Source organism: Salminus brasiliensis, chromosome 10, assembly GCF_030463535.1.
Source record: "Salminus brasiliensis chromosome 10, fSalBra1.hap2, whole genome shotgun sequence".
Classification (NCBI taxonomy): Eukaryota; Metazoa; Chordata; class Actinopteri; order Characiformes; family Bryconidae; genus Salminus; species Salminus brasiliensis.
This window is the reverse complement of record NC_132887.1, coordinates 18,324,754-18,346,845: the sequence shown is the minus strand read 5'-3', so window position 1 is coordinate 18,346,845 and position 22,092 is coordinate 18,324,754. Positions and strand designations below refer to the sequence as shown.

General features: G+C 40.5%; 1 protein-coding gene across 3 annotated transcripts in view; it reads right to left on the bottom strand.

The window, feature by feature from the left end:
- The window catches only part of slc24a4a (solute carrier family 24 member 4a), a 44,826-nt gene extending 24,482 nt beyond the window's left edge, over positions 1-20,344 (bottom strand). For all 3 annotated transcript variants that reach the window (XM_072689571.1, XM_072689572.1, XM_072689573.1), the window contains exons 1-2: positions 19,585-20,344; positions 13,257-13,355 (exon numbers count right to left, since the gene is read on the bottom strand). In XM_072689571.1, the coding sequence (XP_072545672.1) occupies positions 13,257-13,355; positions 19,585-19,738 (253 nt within the window). In that variant the 5' untranslated portion in view covers positions 19,739-20,344. The remainder of the gene's footprint in view (positions 1-13,256; positions 13,356-19,584) is intronic.
- Between the last annotated feature and the right edge of the window lie 1,748 nt (positions 20,345-22,092).

The window sequence follows — 22,092 nt, the reverse complement described above, 5'->3', positions numbered from 1 at the left end:
CAGCCTGGGTTTGTCCCCTGGCATATTTGCGTCTCTGCAGGCCCCACAGGGCTGAGCTGGCCTGAACCGGACTTGGACGCCTCCTCTGTCCATCTGTCGCCCACGGCTCTGGCCCACTGTGCCTCGGACCCCCAGAGAGACAGGGGCCCATGTGTCACGGCTCCCATCCACATCATCCCGTCCTGCCAAAGGCAGCCCCGCTGCTGCTGGCCCAGGCAGCCCGAAGGGGTTCCCTGTTTGAGGTTGACGCATGGAGCACATAAACACTACTGCTTCCCACATCCCACTGGAATGGATGTAATTCATATTACCATCTGTCACTCAACAGACAATTGGAGTCGGTTCAGTGCGGCCTGTGTGCGCTGTGTGATGCGGAGAGAGCAATTTTCTTCATTTGCTAGCAAAATGTAGTAGCGTGCTTCAAAGTCCATATTGACACAACTCATTTTAATACCGGGACGTGTTCTTTAAAGTGCTTGTGCCATTAATAACGTTTGCCATTAAGGAACGATGAGTCCTAGAACAGGCCTCGAGATAGCAGCATGATGTTTTCAGCCTTTTCATCATCATCATCTTCATCCTCCTCCTCCTCAGTGCTGGCAGCAACAGGGATAAGCAGCAGAGGCTCCATCAATCAAGCAGTGGAGAGTCATTGGTGCCCTGATCACATTTCCCTACTTACAGACAGCCCCACCCCCAGCACACATACAGGACATGAGAGGAGGAAAAGAGAACAGCAACGGGGGAGAGAGGAGGAGAGAAGACAAGAGGACAGCCCCAAGGTCATCTCCTGGGAAAGAAGACCTCATGCCAATACCAGTTACACACATATACCTATACACACCTACACACATTCTGTACACAAACTAGCACACAGTCATATATGCTGGACCACATATAACAGCTATCCACTGCTTTCAGTGACTCTCAACTAGGACTGTCTCTGGTGTGTTGTGATGCTGTTTAATTAGTTAATCACATGATTAGTATTTTATTTCTTTTGGAAAACATCATTTCTTTTTGTTAACCACAATGATAACATAGGCTTATGGGGACTGAACCCAGCAAGATTCTGTTCTATATTCTGCATGTCATGTCAATGATATCATGTTACTGTGTGGGTAAATTAACCTTGGGGGGGGGGGGGGGGGGGGAGGGGGATAAAGGAATATAAAGTCAAACCGGAGGGTCTGCACGCCCCCTTTCACCTTGTCCATATTTTATTACCTTACAGACTTATTCTACAATAGATTGAGAACATTTTTTGTCACAAAATGTTACACAAAACAGCCCACAATAACAAAGTGTAAGCCGTTTTTTAGACATTTGTGCTAATTTATTAAAAATCAAAATGTAGACTATCCTATGTATACAAGTGTGCATGTCTTCTCTGCAAACCTCAGAAACAGGATTGTGTCAAGGCTCAGATCTGGAAAAGGGTTCAGAAAAATTGCTGCAGCTTTACATGTCCTTAAAAGTACAGTGGCCACCATCATTCGTAAATGGAAGATTGGAAGCACCTAGAATCTTCAGAGACCAGGCCGCCCAGCCAAACTGAACAATCAGGTAAGACAGGCCTTGGCCAGTGAGGTGACCAGGAACCCGAGAGTCACTTTGACAGAGCTCCAGCGTATCCTTGTGATGATGGGAGAACCTTTCAAGAGATTTACCATCCAGGCTATAGCATTCCAACTAGGGTTAGGTCCTTATTCCAACCAATATTCTAAACTGGTCACGATCATCCGGTGCTGTACTACCTTTGTAAGGACAGTTACAGTAAGTAAAATGGAAAATATTTTGAGTGCTGTGCTTTTTTGTCCAGATTTCCAGATACGAAACACATGTAATTGCAAGGTGTAAATGATCTTACAGTTTATAGCTGCTTGTTTTTGTAACATAAACTGTGCTTTAAAATTGTAATGCAGCAGTTATTTGTATTTTAATTTTGCACAACAGTAGTATTTTTGTAACATCCTACAGCTTTTGCGAACATTTTATGTCTATATTATGCTGCCCTAATGTGAAAGTAAGCTTAGACTGTTTAATAACCTCCAGGCAAGGGTTCATAGCAACAGTTCATTGTAACCATACTTTCACATCTCTTCTACAAGTCCTTCACAATTGCACTGATCAGAGCATGCAGTATTTTCTATGAATTATAGCTGAGCAGGTGGTTCGCATAAAGCATCTGTAGGTTGAACCTTCTCTCACCATGACCAGGAGCCCCTGGATTCACCTCTCTGTCTGTTAAACTGCAGGAGCTGCTTTTCTCCATGTTTAATGTACTTCAGTCTCTGGCAGGTGATCCTTTAAAAGTGCATGCTGGATCAATAATTAATACCACTACCATTACAGACTCCCACTGTCTCCCTGCTCCTTTTCTAGTGTAACAGGGCTATCATGTATAGGCCTCCCAAAAGAAGTGGAACTAAAACAATATGGGTGCAAAGTGCCCACAAATCTTTCAATGTGAACAAGAGAGATTATTCCATGCATTCTGATTTAAGTGGTGACCTTATCAATTAAGGTCTGGCCTCCTTAGCTGTAAATGCGGGCAGCATTGATCTTGCTCTCTTTAGGCTGGTAGGTTGGTCCTCCCCCTCAGCATCAGCATGATGAGTACAGTTGAATGCTAGCTGATGTGCAGAAATGGACAGTTAACATTGTCCTCCAAGCACGATCAGCTGTCCAGTGATGTTTACATTAGTAGCAGTACGAAAAGAAGCAGTTGGCTGGCTTCACATACCTTGGAGAAAACAAGTGCAAGCCTTCAACCTCACATTGTTGGTGGAATTTTGTGATGGAGGAGTCTTAGCAAGTTCTTTAGGTTCTACTGGAGACATAATGCTAATGTAGCTATCTAGTAATGGAATGTCCCAACAGTCTGGTACCAGAAGATCCTTTAAGTACTGTAAGTTGTTGTCATCAATGAACCTTCGGTGCCCATCACCCTGTCATCGATTCACACGAGGTTCCTTTCTTGGAGCACTTTGGTAGGTACTATCCACTGCACACCAGGAACACCAGACCACAATATGTAAATGTGACCTCTGTCAAAGCTGCTCACATCCTTACACCTGACCATTTTTCCTGCTTTTAACACACCACCTTCAGGAACTGGACTGTTTACTTGCTGCCTAAATTATCCCACCCCTTAACAGATGTCTGTTTTTCACTTCACCTGTATGGTGTAATAGACAATTAGTGTCACATTTAACTTCATATGAAACTATTTGTACAATGGTATTTTTTTTAACATTTCACATAATGCACAGCACTAATGCTGTTTAAACATTATTAATTGTGAGCTCTTCATACACCTGAAGTTAGACATATTTGTATTGCTATTATGATAACAATACAAACTACATTCAATATACCTGTTTTTCCAATTTCCCTTTCTTTTCAGTCAGACACAGGACCAAAATCCTCCTCTAATGCATGAGCACAGGCTCCCCAAAATAACCCTTCGATTTTGTCTGCAGACACTCAGAGTTTCTTGCTTATTCAGGTTACAATCAGCAAGATGGCCTCTAGACCACACTCTAAATCAGATGCCCACATCTCCATACCAACAAATACATCAGCTCTTTTCTTCACTTTCCTTTTTGTCTCTCACTCTTTCTCTCTTTCTTTAGACATAATGGCATTCTAGAGGTAGCAGTTCTTACTCTGTCAGGGAATCACTGGACGAAAAAATCTGATTAACATGAAATATCAATTTCCCTACATTCCTCATAGTCAGTCATATGTTTGGTATCTGAATTTTGATACTCTGGTTTAGAACAGAAGTTGCTAGGCTAACATTGCTATAAAAAAAATATATATATATATATACTGTCACCAATCTCACCTCTTCGTACACACCCAGAAATGTCTCCACACTTCTGAATGGTGGTTACAATTTAAGTTGAAATGTTTAATCATTTTCTACATCCTTTTCTACAGGCTTTATTATCTTACTGTAGCAAAGCATTTATAACCTTTGGTTTGATTGGATATAATTTGAAGTGTGAACAGTTTCTTTCTTTAAGAGTCACCAGAAGGTTAATATTTTTAAATATGCATAACCCACAGGCAACATAGTTTTTGTAGATTTATCAAGAAAGACAATCGAGTAATTGAATTTAATTACTTGTTTTGATTAAACCACTTGCTGCTAGTCAGTTGTTTCTGTGGCACTTCACATTTCAAATGGTGATAAAGTGTGAGGTCTCAGTTTTCTCTGCTGTACACTCACACCCTCACGCTGGTTACTGCATCGTGCCCTCCACACTAGCTGTGACATAACTGTGATAATTAGTGCTGCCCTCTTCTACTGTCATCTATGAGGGAGCCTTAGAGGCATTTTGGCAGTTGTGTCTGCGCTTAGATGGAAGTGGAAGAGTCAGCCTTCCAGTATGATCAAAAATAAAAACTTTTCATTTAAAAAGAGCATTTTCTGTTATTTGACTAAATAAATTGTTCAGGAAGAATCTTTCGACACAATAACAGTCATGTAAGAGCTACAATGGATACCATATCTTACATAACTCATCACAGCACTAAGCAATTCTTTAAGCTAAAGAAAGCAGTTCCTGCAAGGGTGCAGATAAGCAGAGTGTGTATCCAATGCTATACTAATTCCAGTATCATGAAATTATCATTAACTTCTATCAGTCACCAGCATGTACCAGTGTGGTAACCAAAATATACTATAAACCACTACAAAAGCTTCCTTGGGAACATATAACAGTGATGTTTACAGCAAAACACATCAGTTCCCCATCCTGCAACAGAAACTTTTGGTTCCCTAAAGCAATGGTTTTCAACATGTGAACCATAGTCTTGGATCATGAGGAAGCTGCATCAATGCATATATTTCTTCTCCATGAGAGCAGAGAGAAGTGAGTTACGTTTGAGACTTGAAGTGGTAACCATTCTGTTGATACCCGCCAGGCGCTCCTGTGCTAGTATGCCTTTTATAGCGCTTGCTCACAGAAAGTACTGTCACACATGTTCAAAGTGCTGTCATTGAGGGTCACACTAATGACGATGGTAGGGCAGTATGGTTGTCACACTCAGAGCTTTAAGTATACAGCAGTACGAGAACAGTCAGGCCCCTTGAAGGTGATGTGTTGGAAGCAGGAAAAATGGGCCAAACTGTGATGGCTAGATGGGTCAGAGCATCTCCAACACATCAGGCCGGTCTTGTGGGTCGTAGTACGCAGTCATTAGTACTTACAAAAGTGCTCCAACCAAAGAGAACTGGTGAACTGGCTACAGGGTCATGGGCACCTATGGCCTCACTGATTTGATCCCTGGGGGCCCCACCATACAAACTTGCAGAACTTGAAGTATATTGCTGCTGTCCAATAAGAAACATGTATCTCCATGTATGTTCTTTTTAGTTTTCTCCATCAATTGAAACCTGCAACTGCCCTGAACACTGTGTAAATAATTCTGGAAGAATAGAAAGACCAATAGAAATGCCCTAAATTACTTGATATAAGCTCTTATTTTACATTAACCTTCATTAAAAGTCAAGAACATTTTTACCTTCTCCTGTAAAGTCACCATTTAAGAGATACAATTGGATACATTGGACAGCCACGAAATGCTGCTAACGTCTTGGTGCCAGATTCCACAGGACACCTTCAGAGGTCTTGTGGAGCCCATGCCTTGACAGGTCAGAGATGTAGGGCCACCTACACAATATTAATGAAGTTTTGATGTGCGTATAAAGATCAGAGCAAATTTAAAGACATGTTTATTAGGTCTAGGAGAAAAGTGATCTAGCTTTTCCAAGATTCTACGTTCATGCAACTTTATGTTCCAAAAATGGTCATAAATCCTATTTACATGACAATTTTCCAACCTCCCTTTACCTCTTTTACCTCTTAGACAGTCGGATTCTGCCACTTCACGTTTAAGACTTATGTGTAATATGTAAATGAGCTCTGTTTTGACTGGCTGTCCTGTTTTGTGCCTCATTGAAAAAGCACTCAGTAAAGTAGATTAGTCTTCTCAAGTTCTCCATCAGTTTTGTTTCCCAACAGGCCTATTATCATCTTCGAATTACTTGTCAATCATCACTAAAATTTGATTCCAACACCCAGGCCTAGAGCTGCTAATTAGGAATGCATTACTTCTTTTACTGTGTGTTTGTGTTTCAGGGAGCCTCTGTCTGTGTTACCTTCTGGCTCTCTCCTTTTAGTTAGGCTGACCTGCTGGAGCTGCTAGCTGCTAGCTGCACTCTAATAAGCTGTTCACATCCTCTGTACTCCATAAATCTAAACAGAACTAATTCCATTTCTTTACCTTTTCTGAGCTAATGTCTGCCCATCTGTTTAGCCTGACACTGATGGAATTGATGACTGTTGAGCTCTCTCTGCTGATGTGCGAGAACATTCACAGAATTGAAAGTTTTAAACCAATTTTCCTAATAGATGAATACCAGCAACCATTTAAAAAAACTCCTTTTATAAGAGTGAACCAGCAGTATTCAGTCTTCACAGTTCAGCAGGAAGGCAGCTCAGGAACTACTGCGTTCTCCAAACAGAACCAGCCAGCCCTATGAGCCATAAGATGACAAAGGAGCTCTCTGATGACAGTCTGGAAACATGTCAATGTTTTAAAGCAGAAAGAAAAAGAGTTTCTGTTGAACAACCAGTTTTGAAAGAGGTGCTAGTTACTGTGGGAGATGAAACATTAACTGTGTTGTCATACATGCTAAAGGCAAAACCTTGTAAGCCTGCTGAACACCACCACCCAGCAAGCCCTGCATTAATAATACCATCATTCATCTATTCATGATAGTTTCAAACATAGCGAGTCACTGTGCCGATGTGTCTCACGCTAGCTAAAACAGTTTCTTACAGCACACGTGGGTTAGCAGCTCAATATACCCACACAGGCCCGGAGCACAGGTCACAGCTTAACACCTACACTAATGTGCAATGTGTGGTGTAGGAGTGTAAAGAAATGAACATATTGCTCTTAGATGATTCTCCTTTCAGGCTGTTCAAACCATTGCTTCTACAGACCCCAAAAGTGAAGATAACAGTTATTTTGGGGCATCTGAGTGATGTTTACCCGATCAGAATTCTGCACACATACACAGACATTTCTCAGTTGTGGCAAGAAAAATGACCTCTGCTTAGCCTTTAGCACAGCAGCCTGCTGATGGGGATGGACAGTTCTCATCTTTTTTTCGCTCTCCCTCTCGACCTGTCTTTCACATGCTGTCTTGTGGCAGCCAAGATCCCAGAACACACACACACACACACACACACACACACACACAGACACACACACACACACACACACACACACATTTACAAACATATTGTGGTGTAAATCTTTGACCTCACAACTGGATTTGATTGTTTGAATGCATTGTGATTAGATTATGATTGGATCACTCCAACCACATTCAGAATAGAGCTGGGCGATATGGTAACAATGTTATATCACGATATTTAAAGACATTTTTTTACAATATACAATATTAATCTATAAAAATGTATGTAGATAAAATGCACCATCAGCATAGAATAAAAAAAAACCCTACAATCCAAATACTCTCCCATGCTGAATACTGTGATTTTTACTGAAAATAGGATGCACTCTGTTCAGTTAAATAGGACTGATTACACTTTTTGTAATGAAATGTGAAGTTAGTCAGTGTTCTTTAAGTACTGATGATATCCACAATATACTCCGAAAAGCATTTTGTGTACCACAATAACAAAATTGATCACAATCCGATTAACTGTCATATTGTCCAGCCCTAAATCAGAGGTGATCAAAGGCGAACCTCATCCACCTTTAATACAAGTGTAAACTAAATGTTTTTTATGTGATTTTGGCTTCTCTCTTCTTTTTGCTCGATCTCTCTTGTGTGTATGTGTGTGTGTGTGTGTGCGCCCTCACACTTATTTACCGGTAGATGAGAGCAGTATTACAGAGTTTAATCCCTTGAAGTTTAAATAGTCTGTCACATGATCTGTTACAGGAATGTAAGAACCATCTATTGTTCCACCGCATTTTGAAACTGGAGTATTGCTGTTAGAATTTGATTGTGTTCAGCGATAAGATCATTAGTGAGGTAAAGATCACCCCATCTGATCCCCAACTTCCCAGCTCATCCTAAAAGTACTCCCACACACTGGAGAACACACCACTGATCCACAGCTCAATGGTGGGAGGCGTTATACCCTTCTTGCCCACGCCTGGCATTAGACATGGTGCCAATAGGTTTATGTTTATCTGCTCCAGAGGGTCAATACTTCTATACAGGGACTACACAAAGCTGCATGTGTGATTTTGCACATTTATGTCAGTGACAAGTGCAACTTAAAATAGCTGAATGCCCTCAGCGGAAGCGGTATCCACAAACATTTGAAACGTTTGTTTAACCGGCAAAATACATTCATGGGAACCATGTAAGCAAAGCGAGTGCTTCATTTTTAGATAGTAGCGCTTGTTGGTGTCTCAAGCTATGCCTATTCTCAGGCACATCTTGCAGACTGGGTCATTCAGGTTAGCTTGCTCACTTTGTCTTAACTCGCAACTACCGCAGGCCCATTTTTCCCCTTCCTGTTTAAAGTGTACATCAACAGTACATCAACTGCTGTTGCTGCATTTGGATATGTACAGCAGATGATCTAACAAAGCTAAACAATAAATTCATAGCTTTTTCTGTCTCATAAACTATATATTCAATCAAGCAGATAAATAATTCAATAGAATAATTACATATCTGAGTTCATCATCATTCTGATTAAACAGAATAATATCAAGCGCTCACCAATTCATTGCTCAGCAATCAGAAAGCTACAGTTTGTCTGTGGCTAGGTCTATGTGCACGAGTAAAGTGCTCCTCTGAGAATCGATCGACGGTGATACGCTTGGTTCAATAGGGCTAATTTCTAAGTGCTTAATCAGTTACTAAGTAATAAATAACGCTTAATGGACAACTGACCACTCCTTAAGTAGTGGGTAATTAATTATGTATTAACATAATTGATAATGCATTACAACCTTAATTTAAAGTGGTGACAGACTTATTTGTAACATGCATGGACCACATAAATGTGACTGTAACTATTTACACAGAAGTGGACAATTTGGGCATCTTTTATTGCATATTATTTCAAATATTTATGATCTATTCAAAAATTGATAATGTTGAATGATCATTTTGTGATGCATTGCGCCTGATACATTTGTTCACACACACACACACACACACACACACACACACAAACACACACACTCACACACAAACACATCCCCTCACAGTCTCAATCTTGCTGGGAGCAGTAAGTGTAGGATCTATACACTCAGATGTTGACAGGCATGTGAGGCACACTGCTGAGCCAGTGAGCCTGACAGTCGAGCGGCTGCCCCGTGCAGCATCACACACATGCTCATTATGGGCACATACAGCAAAAAAAGCAAAGGGCAGACTCTATCAAGCTACGCTGACAACTGTGCCTGCTGCACTTGACTCAAGCTGAAATGCAACCCTGCAAAACGCTCACCATTTAACCATTACAACAGGTCAGAGAAAGAAGAGCCACAGCTCTTCACAAAGACTGCCTGATACGAACTGTGTATTAAAAAGAATACTATTATAATACTGTCTTGTACGATATTTGCAATATGTCTTGCAACACATTAAAAAACACTGGTGCACTGGCCTGCATTCCAAATAGCACTGTGATTGGTTAATGATCTTATTTGTATACTGAAACCATTTGCCATAACAGTACAGTCCTCAGGCGCAGCATAGTTTTGCAGTCTATGGGAAAAATAAATCCCTAAAATGTTTTTCTTTTTTTTAATTGTCTCATTACCCCATGCAGATCTCAAGACCCCATTTTCCCCAAATGTAATTTGGTCCTCTGAATTATGAGGTCACTAAATTGTAGCATGGCTTGTTCTATGTAACGTTATTAAATGTAATAATCTCAATAAATATCGAAACTTTTATTATGCATAATGAAAATAATGATTGCATAATGAAAATAACTCATCACTGTCATGCAAAAATTTTAACTTTACAAGAGAAGCAACTATAAAACAGATACGTCCGGTAGAATCTGACTGGCTGAGCTGCATTAGAACCTGTTGTAAAATTTACTATAAATACATACCTTTGACCACCTCACAACAAATAAATTTAATTTTAAAGCGTTACTGTTTACAACCCAGTCTGTTAGCTGCAGCATATTACAAATCTTTTAAAGAAAAAAGTTTTTTTTAAGATAACACTACTGAAGAATAATTTACTGTAAATATTTTTTATAAATAAGTAAATGTATGAATTGAACTATGCTGTACACTTTCATATTTTATGTTGACCGGCATTTTTTACAGCAATAAACCACGCAAAACTGTGCGTTACTGTGATTTTATAACGGAGAGGAAAGTTTTAGGCAATCCACTTTGCATTATACTAATAACATCCTTCCCCATGATAAAATTGCAGTAACCCACAGCCTTGTGGCTTATTAACTTTAAATGTAAGTCAATGTAAAAAGAATAGACTTCTATTGGTCCATTTAACACTACATTTTGGAATAATATAAAGAACTGCCAACTTATGTCAAAAAGTGGAGATACAAGGGTTTTTAGTAAGATCATTTAAAATAGTAATGGCCGTATATTTTGGGGATTGCTACACATTTTAACACATTAGTCTTCATCCTGTTTTTCTGACAGTCTTAATGGGCATTGTGTACTCATATACTCATGTACGCAAAGTGTCCGATACAGATGTGCACTAAGCTGTCAACTTCTCTCTGGGTTTGTCATTTTTGTTGACCAGTTTTCATCAGTCTGACAGGAAACAAACATTGGCCAGCACCAGCAGCAAGCAGTTGCCTTGTCTTCAGGGTGACAATAATTAGCTTTCCAGATCCAGATCACCCTCACTGGATTAAAATAAGTTCACAATGTATAACGCTTTGTATTCGTTTCTTGTAGTACTGTTTTAATCCAGTGTGCATCCCAGTTTTGTCACTCCATACATAGACTTAAGTCTACTACACTATTATATAACAACACCAGCTATTCATGTTTTGAAATGCTACTGCAAATGACACTGGGCCTGACAAAAGCTGTTATTTTGACATCTTATGATGTTAATTAAATGAATAGGAGTGTTACAGAATACAGTGGGCAGTGTTCCAATTTCAACTACTTACATTCATTTGAAAAGAAACATACACAGGAAAAAATGTACAGACACTGGAGTTGGTTTACCACAGAGTATAATCATGACAGCAAACCAGCATCCATCATTCTCATAACAAACACAGCAAACACACTGGGCTCATCTAGTACTAATGGCCAACCACAAAACCATCCTCTGAGATCTACTGCAAAGGCCAGTCGAATAACGGTTGAGAAATGCAGTCCTAACCCTCACACAACAGAGCTGAGAGCAGTAATACAGAAGCATCAGCAGTCTCTGACTGCACAACACACTGCACTGTATCCTATTGCACAGTCTAACCCCCCCCCTTCTCAAACACCTTATATGCCCGTGCCATGAGTCTTCTTCTAACCCCCAGCCGCCAAGCTCCCATTTTTCTTCCTTTTTGATGAGTAAGAGAGAAACAACATCATTTGATACTGTTGGGGTCATAGCGGTGTTGGAGAAAAAGGCAGCCTAAAAATAGCTTTCCCCCGCCCCCCCCTTCCAATTATACTCTGCACGAGGCAGCTCCTGCTCCAGCAGATTTCTTTCCCCCCCATGATCGCAAATCTTCGCTCATAATCGCATTCACCCAGCACACTGACTCTCCAGCGGCGTGGGGAATAACCGCTAGAGCCAGACTGAGGCAGGGGAACGGCTCCATTTGCCGTTTGAGCGGTTTTAGAGGAAAGGGAGCAATTCACACGAAATTTAGTTGATTTAAAAGATGCTAACATCAAAGGCTCTGTTCAACCACCAACATACAGTATGTCTTTGCAGAGATCCATTTCCCAAGTAGGTGCAAAATTGAATTGATAAAACATAGGGGTCGGGTTCTAAAATCTGATTGGCTGAGCCATGATAAAAGTCAAAATGCTCCAAGTATGCCTATGCCTATGTTAATGCACCACGTTCGTAGATGCCACTGTAGTGTTAATGGATTTTTGGCCATTTTGGGAACTATTTTTATTACTATTAATAATGAAAGAAATGATTGTAATTATTAACGTTGTTGTATCAAATGTATATTGTTGCCGTTTGATTAAAATAGAGAGCAACAAAAGGCTTTGTGCTACAGTGCCTTAACCACAATTGGGTGGTTTACTCCATTTTTCGTCATGCAACGAAAACCTCTTTTGCAGGGTGCTTTAACATCCTATTAACATTCATAAACATCAACATTCTAAAGGTCGTCCACATCAACACACTGTGTCCAAATCCCAGCTACGCCGTGCAGAATGTGTGAAATTTGTTATACATTTAATTGAATGAAACTTTTAACATCATTAAGTGAATCTTTCACATTTAAATGTCACATTTACACCTCTGCAATTTACCTAAAATGTACAATACAGTGTTGTTGCTTGGAGAGCAGCACATCATCTCCAATCTCTGCTAGGGAGCATCGGTTGCATGCAACTTTTGTCGGTGCCAGTGTCCACAGAAGGGGAGCTCAGAAGTGGTGCACAACAAAGCAAAATTTGTGGAAGCGAACTGGTATCTGTGCAAGGCAAAACCTAATGCTAGCCTAGTGGCTTTCTTCTCTTCAACAGCTACTCCTTCGATAAAGCACACTGGATTACCTCAGCTGACTTCCAAACTGTAACCAAACATACACCACACCTAGGCAAGAGAGAGCATATGGGGTTAAAAGTTATCCCCGCTCCAATCTTTTAAGCTAACTAACTAATGCACAGTGTGCTGAGGGGACACAGAGAGAACATAGAGAGAACTACCTGGTCAGACTTAGAAATGATTACCTAAAAAAATTGTAATTCGCTGTAGTGCTGTAAACCACAAGCCCTCCGTAAACTGAAAAACACCATGTTTTATTCTGAGCTTTTTTCACCCAAACGTGAAATACTGAGAAACTGAAAAGTGCTAAAGTTACAGAGAACTACAGCACACCAATGAGTAAGTCATATGAGTCTGGATGTACCAGCAAGTATATATGAAATAAAGTGCTGAGTCAGTGCACATACAGAGGTTGCTGTGGAATGAATCACATGTTGTGTGGGGGCTACTTAGTCTGTGTTAGAAAAGAGATTGTGTGCATGAGCAGAATTACCAGGCTCAGAGCAATTCTTCTCAACAGTCTCATTGTCGTCCTCGATGGCCATCAGTCTTCGGCTTAGACGATCTATCGGCTGTGCCGAGCTTCCATGACCTGAAACAGCCACACATACGTCCATATAAATACATTCCAAAGCATTCATGTAATGAATATTTTTTATTTTATATTGTACATGTACAACTGTTTCATGAGGAACATATTCTTCGAGTTTAGCACGTGATTAATGTTTTATACAGAGCAGCTTCTTGGCACAACGGCCATAAAAGCTTAGGCTTTCCATTACTCATTAAGAACGACCCAAAGTACTGGACAGATGACCAATCCGATGACCGCAAATCAAAGACATTCATTCATTCATCTAAATCCACAATCCTCTAAAAGGCTTAGGCTAATATACTAATATTAAATGAAACAATGGCTCCAAAGGCTTATGTTATTATAAATTTCATTCCATAGTTTAGGTGCATGAAATCAAGTGGCTAATTCTGAATGTTTGCAGTAAGTACGTCCAAAGAACTCCTGTTTGTGAGTACATAGCTGGGGTTTCTAAAGCTCAGCAAGGCTGGAATGTATGATGGCGATTTTTGCTAATCTTTTAGACACTGCATTTATCCTCACATAGAGGTGAGCATGAAAACTAAAACTGTAAGCTATAATAAAGTGTTCTATATTATGATATAAAGCATCTTCTGGTCTGGAGTTAAAACAGCCACTGTCCATGTTTGTGGAAGTTAAATAATGGGTAAAAAAATTGCAGACATTTAGTCCACATTCCATGAATTATTTATCTGAAAGAAACCCAGCAGCAAGAACACGAAACAACGTATTTTAGCTCATTAAAGTTAATAAAAAAAATCTCATCAATGCACAAATTAAATAGTTTGCTTTTTCTGTTCTACATTAATAGACATATTCAATTATTAACATTTTGTAAGCTTTGAAATGGAATGGCTCTTGAGAGTCACAATAGTAATATAATGTGATAAATGGTTCCAACAAAATTTCATTACTGACCCCAGGCCATTTCTTATAGTCATTCCAATGGAGCCATTAATTTATTCATTGCTTTTACCTTTTCATCCTGATTAAATTGCGCCACCTTACATTTTGAAAAACGCAAACCTGGTATACATACATTATATGTCCAAATGTTTGTGGACACCCTTTCTAATGAATGCATTCAGCTAGTTTAAGCAGCCCCCCATGTTGACACAGATGTGCAAACACAAACACACAGCTTGTCTAGTGCTTACAGAGAAGTACTGCCAGTAGAATAGGACTCTCTGGAGCAGATAAACATGAACCTATTAACACCATGCATAATGCCAGGCGCTGGCTAGAGGCTATACCCCCCCCCCCCCCCCCCCCCAGCATTGAGCTGTGGAACTGTTCACTGAAATAATGGTGCTTCATTCAATACTTTTGGACTAAGTGGGGGAGTTATGGAGGAAATGACCTCCTGACCTCATTAATGCAATCAGATTCTCACAGCAAAGCTTCAAAATCCAGTAGAATGCCTCCCTTGAACAGCAGACAGCTACTCCAACAAAAGCAGGATAAACTCTTTTTAATACCCTTCAATTCAGATGAAACAATAAATGAGCAGGTGTCCCAATACTTTTGTCCATATAGTGTACCAACTGTAGTCACTTTCAGATGCTTGTAGCTGGAAAGATCCTTCGACAACAGGACAAAGACAAAGCATAGTGAATCTATAGATCATTTGTCAATGCAGAAGCTATGCTACCTTTTGTAGGTTTCATAAATTACCTTTATTTATAGTTATTTCGGTCAGTGTTTTCCGGCTTTATTAAGCAAACCATAAAGTTTCTGTATCGTCCTCAGCTTTTTTAAAACCAGGCTTCAACGTTGGCCCGCTGGAACGTCACTGACAGAACTACTGGTGTGCAATTTTGAGGTTTGAGTCAGCTGTTCTGAAAATGTCAACTCTTTCTGAGGTTTGACGGAAACCTGTAAACATTCAGCCCTCACTCCTTCACTGCAGAGACCCGGGCAGAATCCTGATAAGCATGACCATCATGCTGACTTATCAAGCTATGCTGTGAACATAACTGCATAACTCAGCAGGCAGATTCATCATTCTGGTCACGCTGATACCACACTCATTCAATCCTTTAAGCCTCAATTACCGATTAACAGGATACCAAAAAGCCACATCAACACCTACTGATTCTCAAAACAGAGTACAGATGTTGACATCTGCTTTCTTCACTGGAACTAGAAAATTGAGTCTCCAGTTCTTCCTATACTGTCTATAATGGAGTCTGCGTCTTTAAAATAGACTTACAGAAAATCAATTTCAAGGGCAATTCAGCAAAAAAAAAAGTATGTGTAACCTGCATGACACTCAATCAAAAATGAAAATCAATATGGATAGATGGTCTATACAGTATATGCATATGACCTTCTATTGTCAATATCTCTTTGCTAGCAGCACCCAGTGACTAAGCCATGTGTTTAAAGAAGTAGTATTTGAGAATACGTGATGCGCCAAGATTTTGAGGTAAGAGAAATGCCATTTAAAGAGCATACAGTACAATGTCCTCTTTCCAACAGGTCTGAAAGGATCCTGGGATGGAGTGGTAATGGGTAAAGGGGGTCAAAATATTGACAACCAAATAGCTCATCATATAATTTGTTTACTTACTCATTTAATATTTAAATTAGGCATCATTTATTAATTATTAATCACTATCATCATCTTGTTAAAATTGTCTGAAATCTACCTGGACAGACAGTGTGTGGAAAACACAGCATCACCCTTATATTTCAATTATTTTACCTCACTGGCCAATGAATAGAGCTGGGCAATTCATCGAAAATGACCCAAAACCAACATTCAGAACCTCTAATCGAGATTAAAAAACATATTACCATATGTGTATTCACGTGACTCCGTCCTGTCCAACATGTAGGAGAACTCAAACAACACGCCAACTGAGCAACTTGAGCAGTTTTTATAATGGTTCATTAATCGTAATCGAGGTAAAATGTTCAAATATGACACTGGTTTGAGGTCATATCGGCCAGCACTACCAATGTGGTATATTTACAGTTGTGATGTGATGTGTTTACATACACTGATTATGGACATAAATGGCATTGCAACATAGGGCTTTCAATTTTTACAATTTTTTTCAAATTTATTTTTTTTTGGGACAGATGGGACAGATTAGTGTGTTTCACATACATCTTCAATAGAGAAAAACTTCATAGTCTACATTTTTTGAAGGTTTTCTGAATACCAGTTGTACATATATGGGGACAACTATACACACAGCTCACCTACTATCTGCTTAAATGTCCCTGTGGTTAAATGTGACCAGATGTTCTTACTGACAGAATTCTGGTTGGATATTTGATTGCTCTTATTGGCAGAATTCAGGTAAAATACATTTTAAACACAGTCCCCATTTTCAACAGGGTTAAGGTCAGGACTTCAGGAAGGTCATTCAACACCAGTAAAGCAACATTGCAGTGACTCTTTACATTTCAACCGTCTAGCTGATGAAGAATTCTGAGATTCCCCTTCTTCATAATTCCATCCAGTTTGTGTGATGTACCAGTTCTGCCAAAGTCCTATAGCATGTCACTACTAACAGTTGGTACAATGTTCCAGAGGATAAAGGCCTTTTCTTTACTCCTCCAATGATCTCTGGTTATGGTGGTCAAACAAATCTTTGTATCATCTGACCATCAAATATTTCTCCAAAAGATTTGTTTTTCTCTGTTCATGTGGTCAGTTGCAGTTCATGGCAGACCTGTGGTTATCCCAACTATTTTCCTCTTAGCTGAGGATGACAGTTTGGGTCTGAGCACTGAGCTTCTTGGACTTTCCTATTGTACTGTGTGTTGGTCAATCCAATGAGGGCTGTCAAACTAAGCCTTTTTGGGAATACAGATAAGCTACCTGCTATATAAATCATGATCACCTTGGTAAGTTAAAAGACATTATTATCACTGAATAATCTAAGTGGGTGTATGTATATTTTTGACCTTGCATTTGTACATTTAAAGGAAGTTATTGTACAATGTATGGACTGGACCTTAATAATTTTTGCTTATCTTGATTTTGCCAATTGTGTTGAATGTATTTTAGCCAGTCATGGTATTCTGTTCTTTTGCCCACTCAAGCCCAAGTCTGTGAGAAGACAGCAACATCTATCGAGTAGGAAAGAGTGCAGTAAGCGCAGTGACCAATACATCAATACTGGTGCCTCCATACACACAGAGTGGACTGTGACTGTGCTGATCCAAAAAATGATCAGATCCGTGATCCATCCATGCGGCTTTTGTGATCTATTACACACCAGCATCAGGTAAAGACATGTTACTCAAAGCTAACAGCGGTTTGTCCCCACAGACTGCACAATTCCAGCCAGAAAGTCTAGAAAAGTAAGTCAACATGGACTTGGTGTCAAAGTCGCATTGTAACAGCTCCGGTGTGGGAGCTTCCAAGTTTTGGCTTTAAACAGAATGAGTGAACAAAGCCCATTAACGTGAACCAGCCGGTTGTGCACTTTGTTTATAAACAGTGGTTTAATTTTATTCAGGTTTTTTTATTCACAATATTTAAATATTTTTAGAACATTTCCAATGTATTATTGTATGTTGTATGTATTCTATTTAAATATTCTTAATAATGAAAAGTTCACTGCTTTTTAAAAGGATGTACTTGCTATGATGTAATTATTATATGACTGGCATAAAATGGTCATAAAATCACAAAAATATTGTTTATCACAATTATTTCTGGAACAATATATCGTCCAAGAAAAAAGGTTATCGTGAGAAGCCTAGCAGATCTTATGGGCACACCCTAATAGAAGTGATATATTACAGATGACAGGTTCTTTGACATGATATTGTAACCCTTTTGCTACCATTTGGACACTGACTGCATGTTTTATTAACTGCTTTTAGTTCAGCACAGTGTGTGAAATAGAATTTTTTCATTTTTGATAGAACTGTTTTTAATGCTCATACAAAAACATATTTTTGCGTCTATTACAATGTATCAAAAAAACATGACATAATGTATAGTCAAAATATCTTGCATATCCAAAGCATCATGACATTATTTTTCTCCCATATCGCCACCCCTACATACAGGTCCAAGTCTACGCGCACTGTAGCCCATCTGTTGTCATGCACAATTGCACAGTTTGTCAGCCTCACTGGCCTGTTCCTGACCACAGGACCAGATGCTGTTTGGGTAGTAGACCATTCTTAGTTCAGTCAGTGTGATTACGAAGTAAAAAAAATGGTCTACCATCAAAAAAATATCCAGCCAAGAGTGATTCTGTGGCCAGGAACAAGGCCAGAGAGGTTGTGAACTGCAATCTCTGTACCCTAGCAATGCAGCATTGGATATACAACAGATTAGCTCCATCATAGCTGGAACTTCACAGTTCAGCAATATACACGATATGGACAAAAGTATTGGGACACATGCTCATTTATTGCTTCTTCTGAAATCAAGGGTATTAAAAGAGATTACTATTGCTGGAGTAGCTGTTTCTACAAGAGCGTTAGCGAGATCAGGTTGTTGGGTAATTACCACCCCACCTCATCCCCAACTCATCCCAACATTTTCCAGTCCACCTTAAATAGTGCCGCAGGTTACATTCTGGCGCCAGAATAGAACTGCTCCCTGCACCCTTTAAGGTGGAACGGGACCTATTAAAAAAGGAGCCAACTTCAGCCTCGTAATCCACCCCACCTGCTCCATCTAAGTGCTCCCTTCAGAAGTGTTTGATTAGCTGATTTAAGTGTGTTAGGTTTTAGGATGGAGGTTGCTGCCGGAAGATAGACCTCCAGCAGGCCACTTCAGTGAACGCATGTACAAACAGTAGGAGCCTAAAAGCGGACGAACAGGGGAAGCTGTGAGTGTACAGTACACTATTTACAATACGGGTCCTAAACGATCTGCAGTGTATCATTAACGCCATTTTCACACTGCGCCACGGCTCAGACTGCCTCTGCGAGGACGCGAGAGGCGAGAGGGACCGGTATGTGTCCGGGCCTGAAGGAGGAAGAAGAGGAGGAGGAGGATGAGGGCCGGACTGCAGGCATCCAGCGTTGTCCTCTCAGCTCCAACATCTTGTGTAATCATTTGCACTAAATCCCGCTCACTCGCGCGTGGACCCCCCACCCCCACCCCCGCAGTTCATTCAGTCTACACGGCTGCAGAGCGCACTAATGTAAGAGGAGCTGAAGTGCGTTTAAAATCTTCACCTCAGCTTCAGCACACTGGAGATCAGCCTGTGCTCCTTCCACCCCACCCCTAATTCACACTCACCTGCTGGGCTGATCGCCGACATGCACCACGCCGCCAGCAGGATGCTGCACACGAAGCACACCTGCACGAAGAGCATCTCGCGCCGCTTGCGCGCTCTGAAGAGGCGGGCCAGCGCGCTCTTCTTCCCCACAGAGCTGCTCTGCTCTGGCTCCATGGTGCCGCCGCGCCGCTGGATTAGCTCAGCGGTTTCCCTCCAAAAACAGAGAAAAAATAAAATACAAAGACAAGGGAGATTCGTTCAGAGCCTGGCCGAGGCTGAGGAGAGGACTGAGGGGAGGACTGCCGGCATGGAGCGCTCTGTCCCGCTTCTGCTTCGGATACGAGGAACTGAAAGGTAGCTAATCACTCCAGCTAATCAGGTTTCTAACCGCTGCTTTCGCTGATGGATAAAACGGTCGTGCTTTAACTAGTTGTAGCTAACTGCTGAAAGCCGGTTCCCCTCGGGGCTCCTCTCACTACACCCTACCGCTCACCAGACTGCCTCAAAACACTGCCAGCTAAACCAAATCCAGTCATTGTGTTTCAGGCTTTCCCTGTCCTTCACTAGCCGCTCTCCCTCCGTAAACACAGCGGAGCATCTTCCAGCCTCGGCGCAGTTCCCCCCAAGAGCTCTACACTACTCTCTCTCTCTCTCTCTCTCTCTCGCTCTCTCCTTACACATGCGCCTGGGACTCCTCCATGTGAGAGTGTGTTACGCTCCAACACGTGATAGTGGACGCCCCCCACTGAGCAGACTCGCGCTGCTCTCCTCGCGCATCCAAACGCCGTACTCAGACACACGCTAACGAGCTGCGTCCCGCGGCTCTCTCTGAATGACGTGTTGCCCCCCAGCGCAGTATATTGACTGCTGTACTGTGGGCGGGGTCTGGGGTTGCACATCCACTGTATTTAATTCAATGTACACCTAAAGGGGGCGGGGCTGACCGGCAAGGCAACATATATTACAGCAAGTCAATAGCAATAAATAGAGGTTTTAGAAAAGCATTTGTTCCAGCAATAACAACAGGACAAATATCACACTGGAACAAATACAAATAAATATATTAATACAGTCAAACCAGAAGAAAGTAGTTGATACGTATTTGGTGAGCTAGTCAGAACAAAGCCTGGTTCCAGATTTCTCCTGGATGCTTCCAGCCAGTGTGTGGATTTGTTCAACTCCATCACCAGCTCACCTGATTTAGCGTCACCTGATTCACCAAACCAGGTGTTGGGTGATAAATATAAATAACACTAGACTTCTGAATGGGGAGCTTTAATGAACACAATGATGTAGAATCACTACTTTCTGTATTAATTGTATTGATATTGGTATTAACTTAGAGGTATCTTTGAATTTTTAGCTTATTCAAACTAGCTAATAGAGATTATTCTTGGGTAAATAGCAAAGCACTTTTGTAAGTCGCTCTGGAGAAGATGTATGTAAATGTATTTATTAGTGTTTTACTGAGCAAATAGCAAATAAACACTTGCTGTCCAAATAAGTACCTGATAGTCCTTCTTCTATATTTTCACTGGTACCTTCAATTTGCATATATATACATCAGCAAATTGGTGTTTGCAGGTGTTGGAGGTCTCACTTATGATGTTGTCATGTTGTGTGTTTCTTATATGTATATATATATATCTCTGTTAAACCTAGATTAGGTGGACTGGTCACCCCTCCACCTCCATGCTATAGGATATGTTTATACTGTAATATATTAGACTAGTAAAAATAAATATTAGACTAGTACCTCCAACACCTGCAAACACTAATTTGCAGATGTTTACAGAATTATTAGGTTTTTAGGTTTTAGGCTGGGGTTTCATGGTTCATGGTCCTAATCTAAACTTGATTACAGAAAATTCCATGATGTTATTGATTAATCTTAATTCCTATTCCTTAAATCCTATTCTTCGATTAGGATCATTCAGTTTCTTAATACACACATTAATCATTTTGCTATGCACTCTTCCAGAACTGTAATTTCTCTCGTCGTGTATTTTGTCTTTTTTTGCTGTCCAGTTTTAACCAGAAGAGGATGAGCTCCCCTTTCGAGTCTTGGTTCCTCTTGTTGTTTTATTCGCCTGAACCTGGTTTCAGTAAAGCTGCGGCTTTGTGTCAATGACAGTTGTAAAGATACATTTAAATTAAATACGACGTTGGTGTTTAACCCTGGTCGTAAGGCAGCACTGCATATTTTAGTGTGTTCCCTGCTCCCAGCAAACTGGCTTTAACTAATCAGCTCATTAACAAGCTCTTAGTGGACCTGATGAGCAAGGCCAAATAAAATATGCAAGACCAGGACTGGGAAGCGCTGATTTACAGCAGCTCCCTAACAACCTTACAACTATTAAAAGAACAGTACAACTGCACAGTTCATTCATTAAGTTCTGTTTCAGTGCTGTGCATGTTTTTCTGTCTTCTAACAAGGTTAAAGGTTAGGTAAGACTTTAAGAGTTCCTAGCATGCAAGCCAGTGTCAGTGATCTTGGTTGATTGATTTCTAGTAAGACTACATGGTGT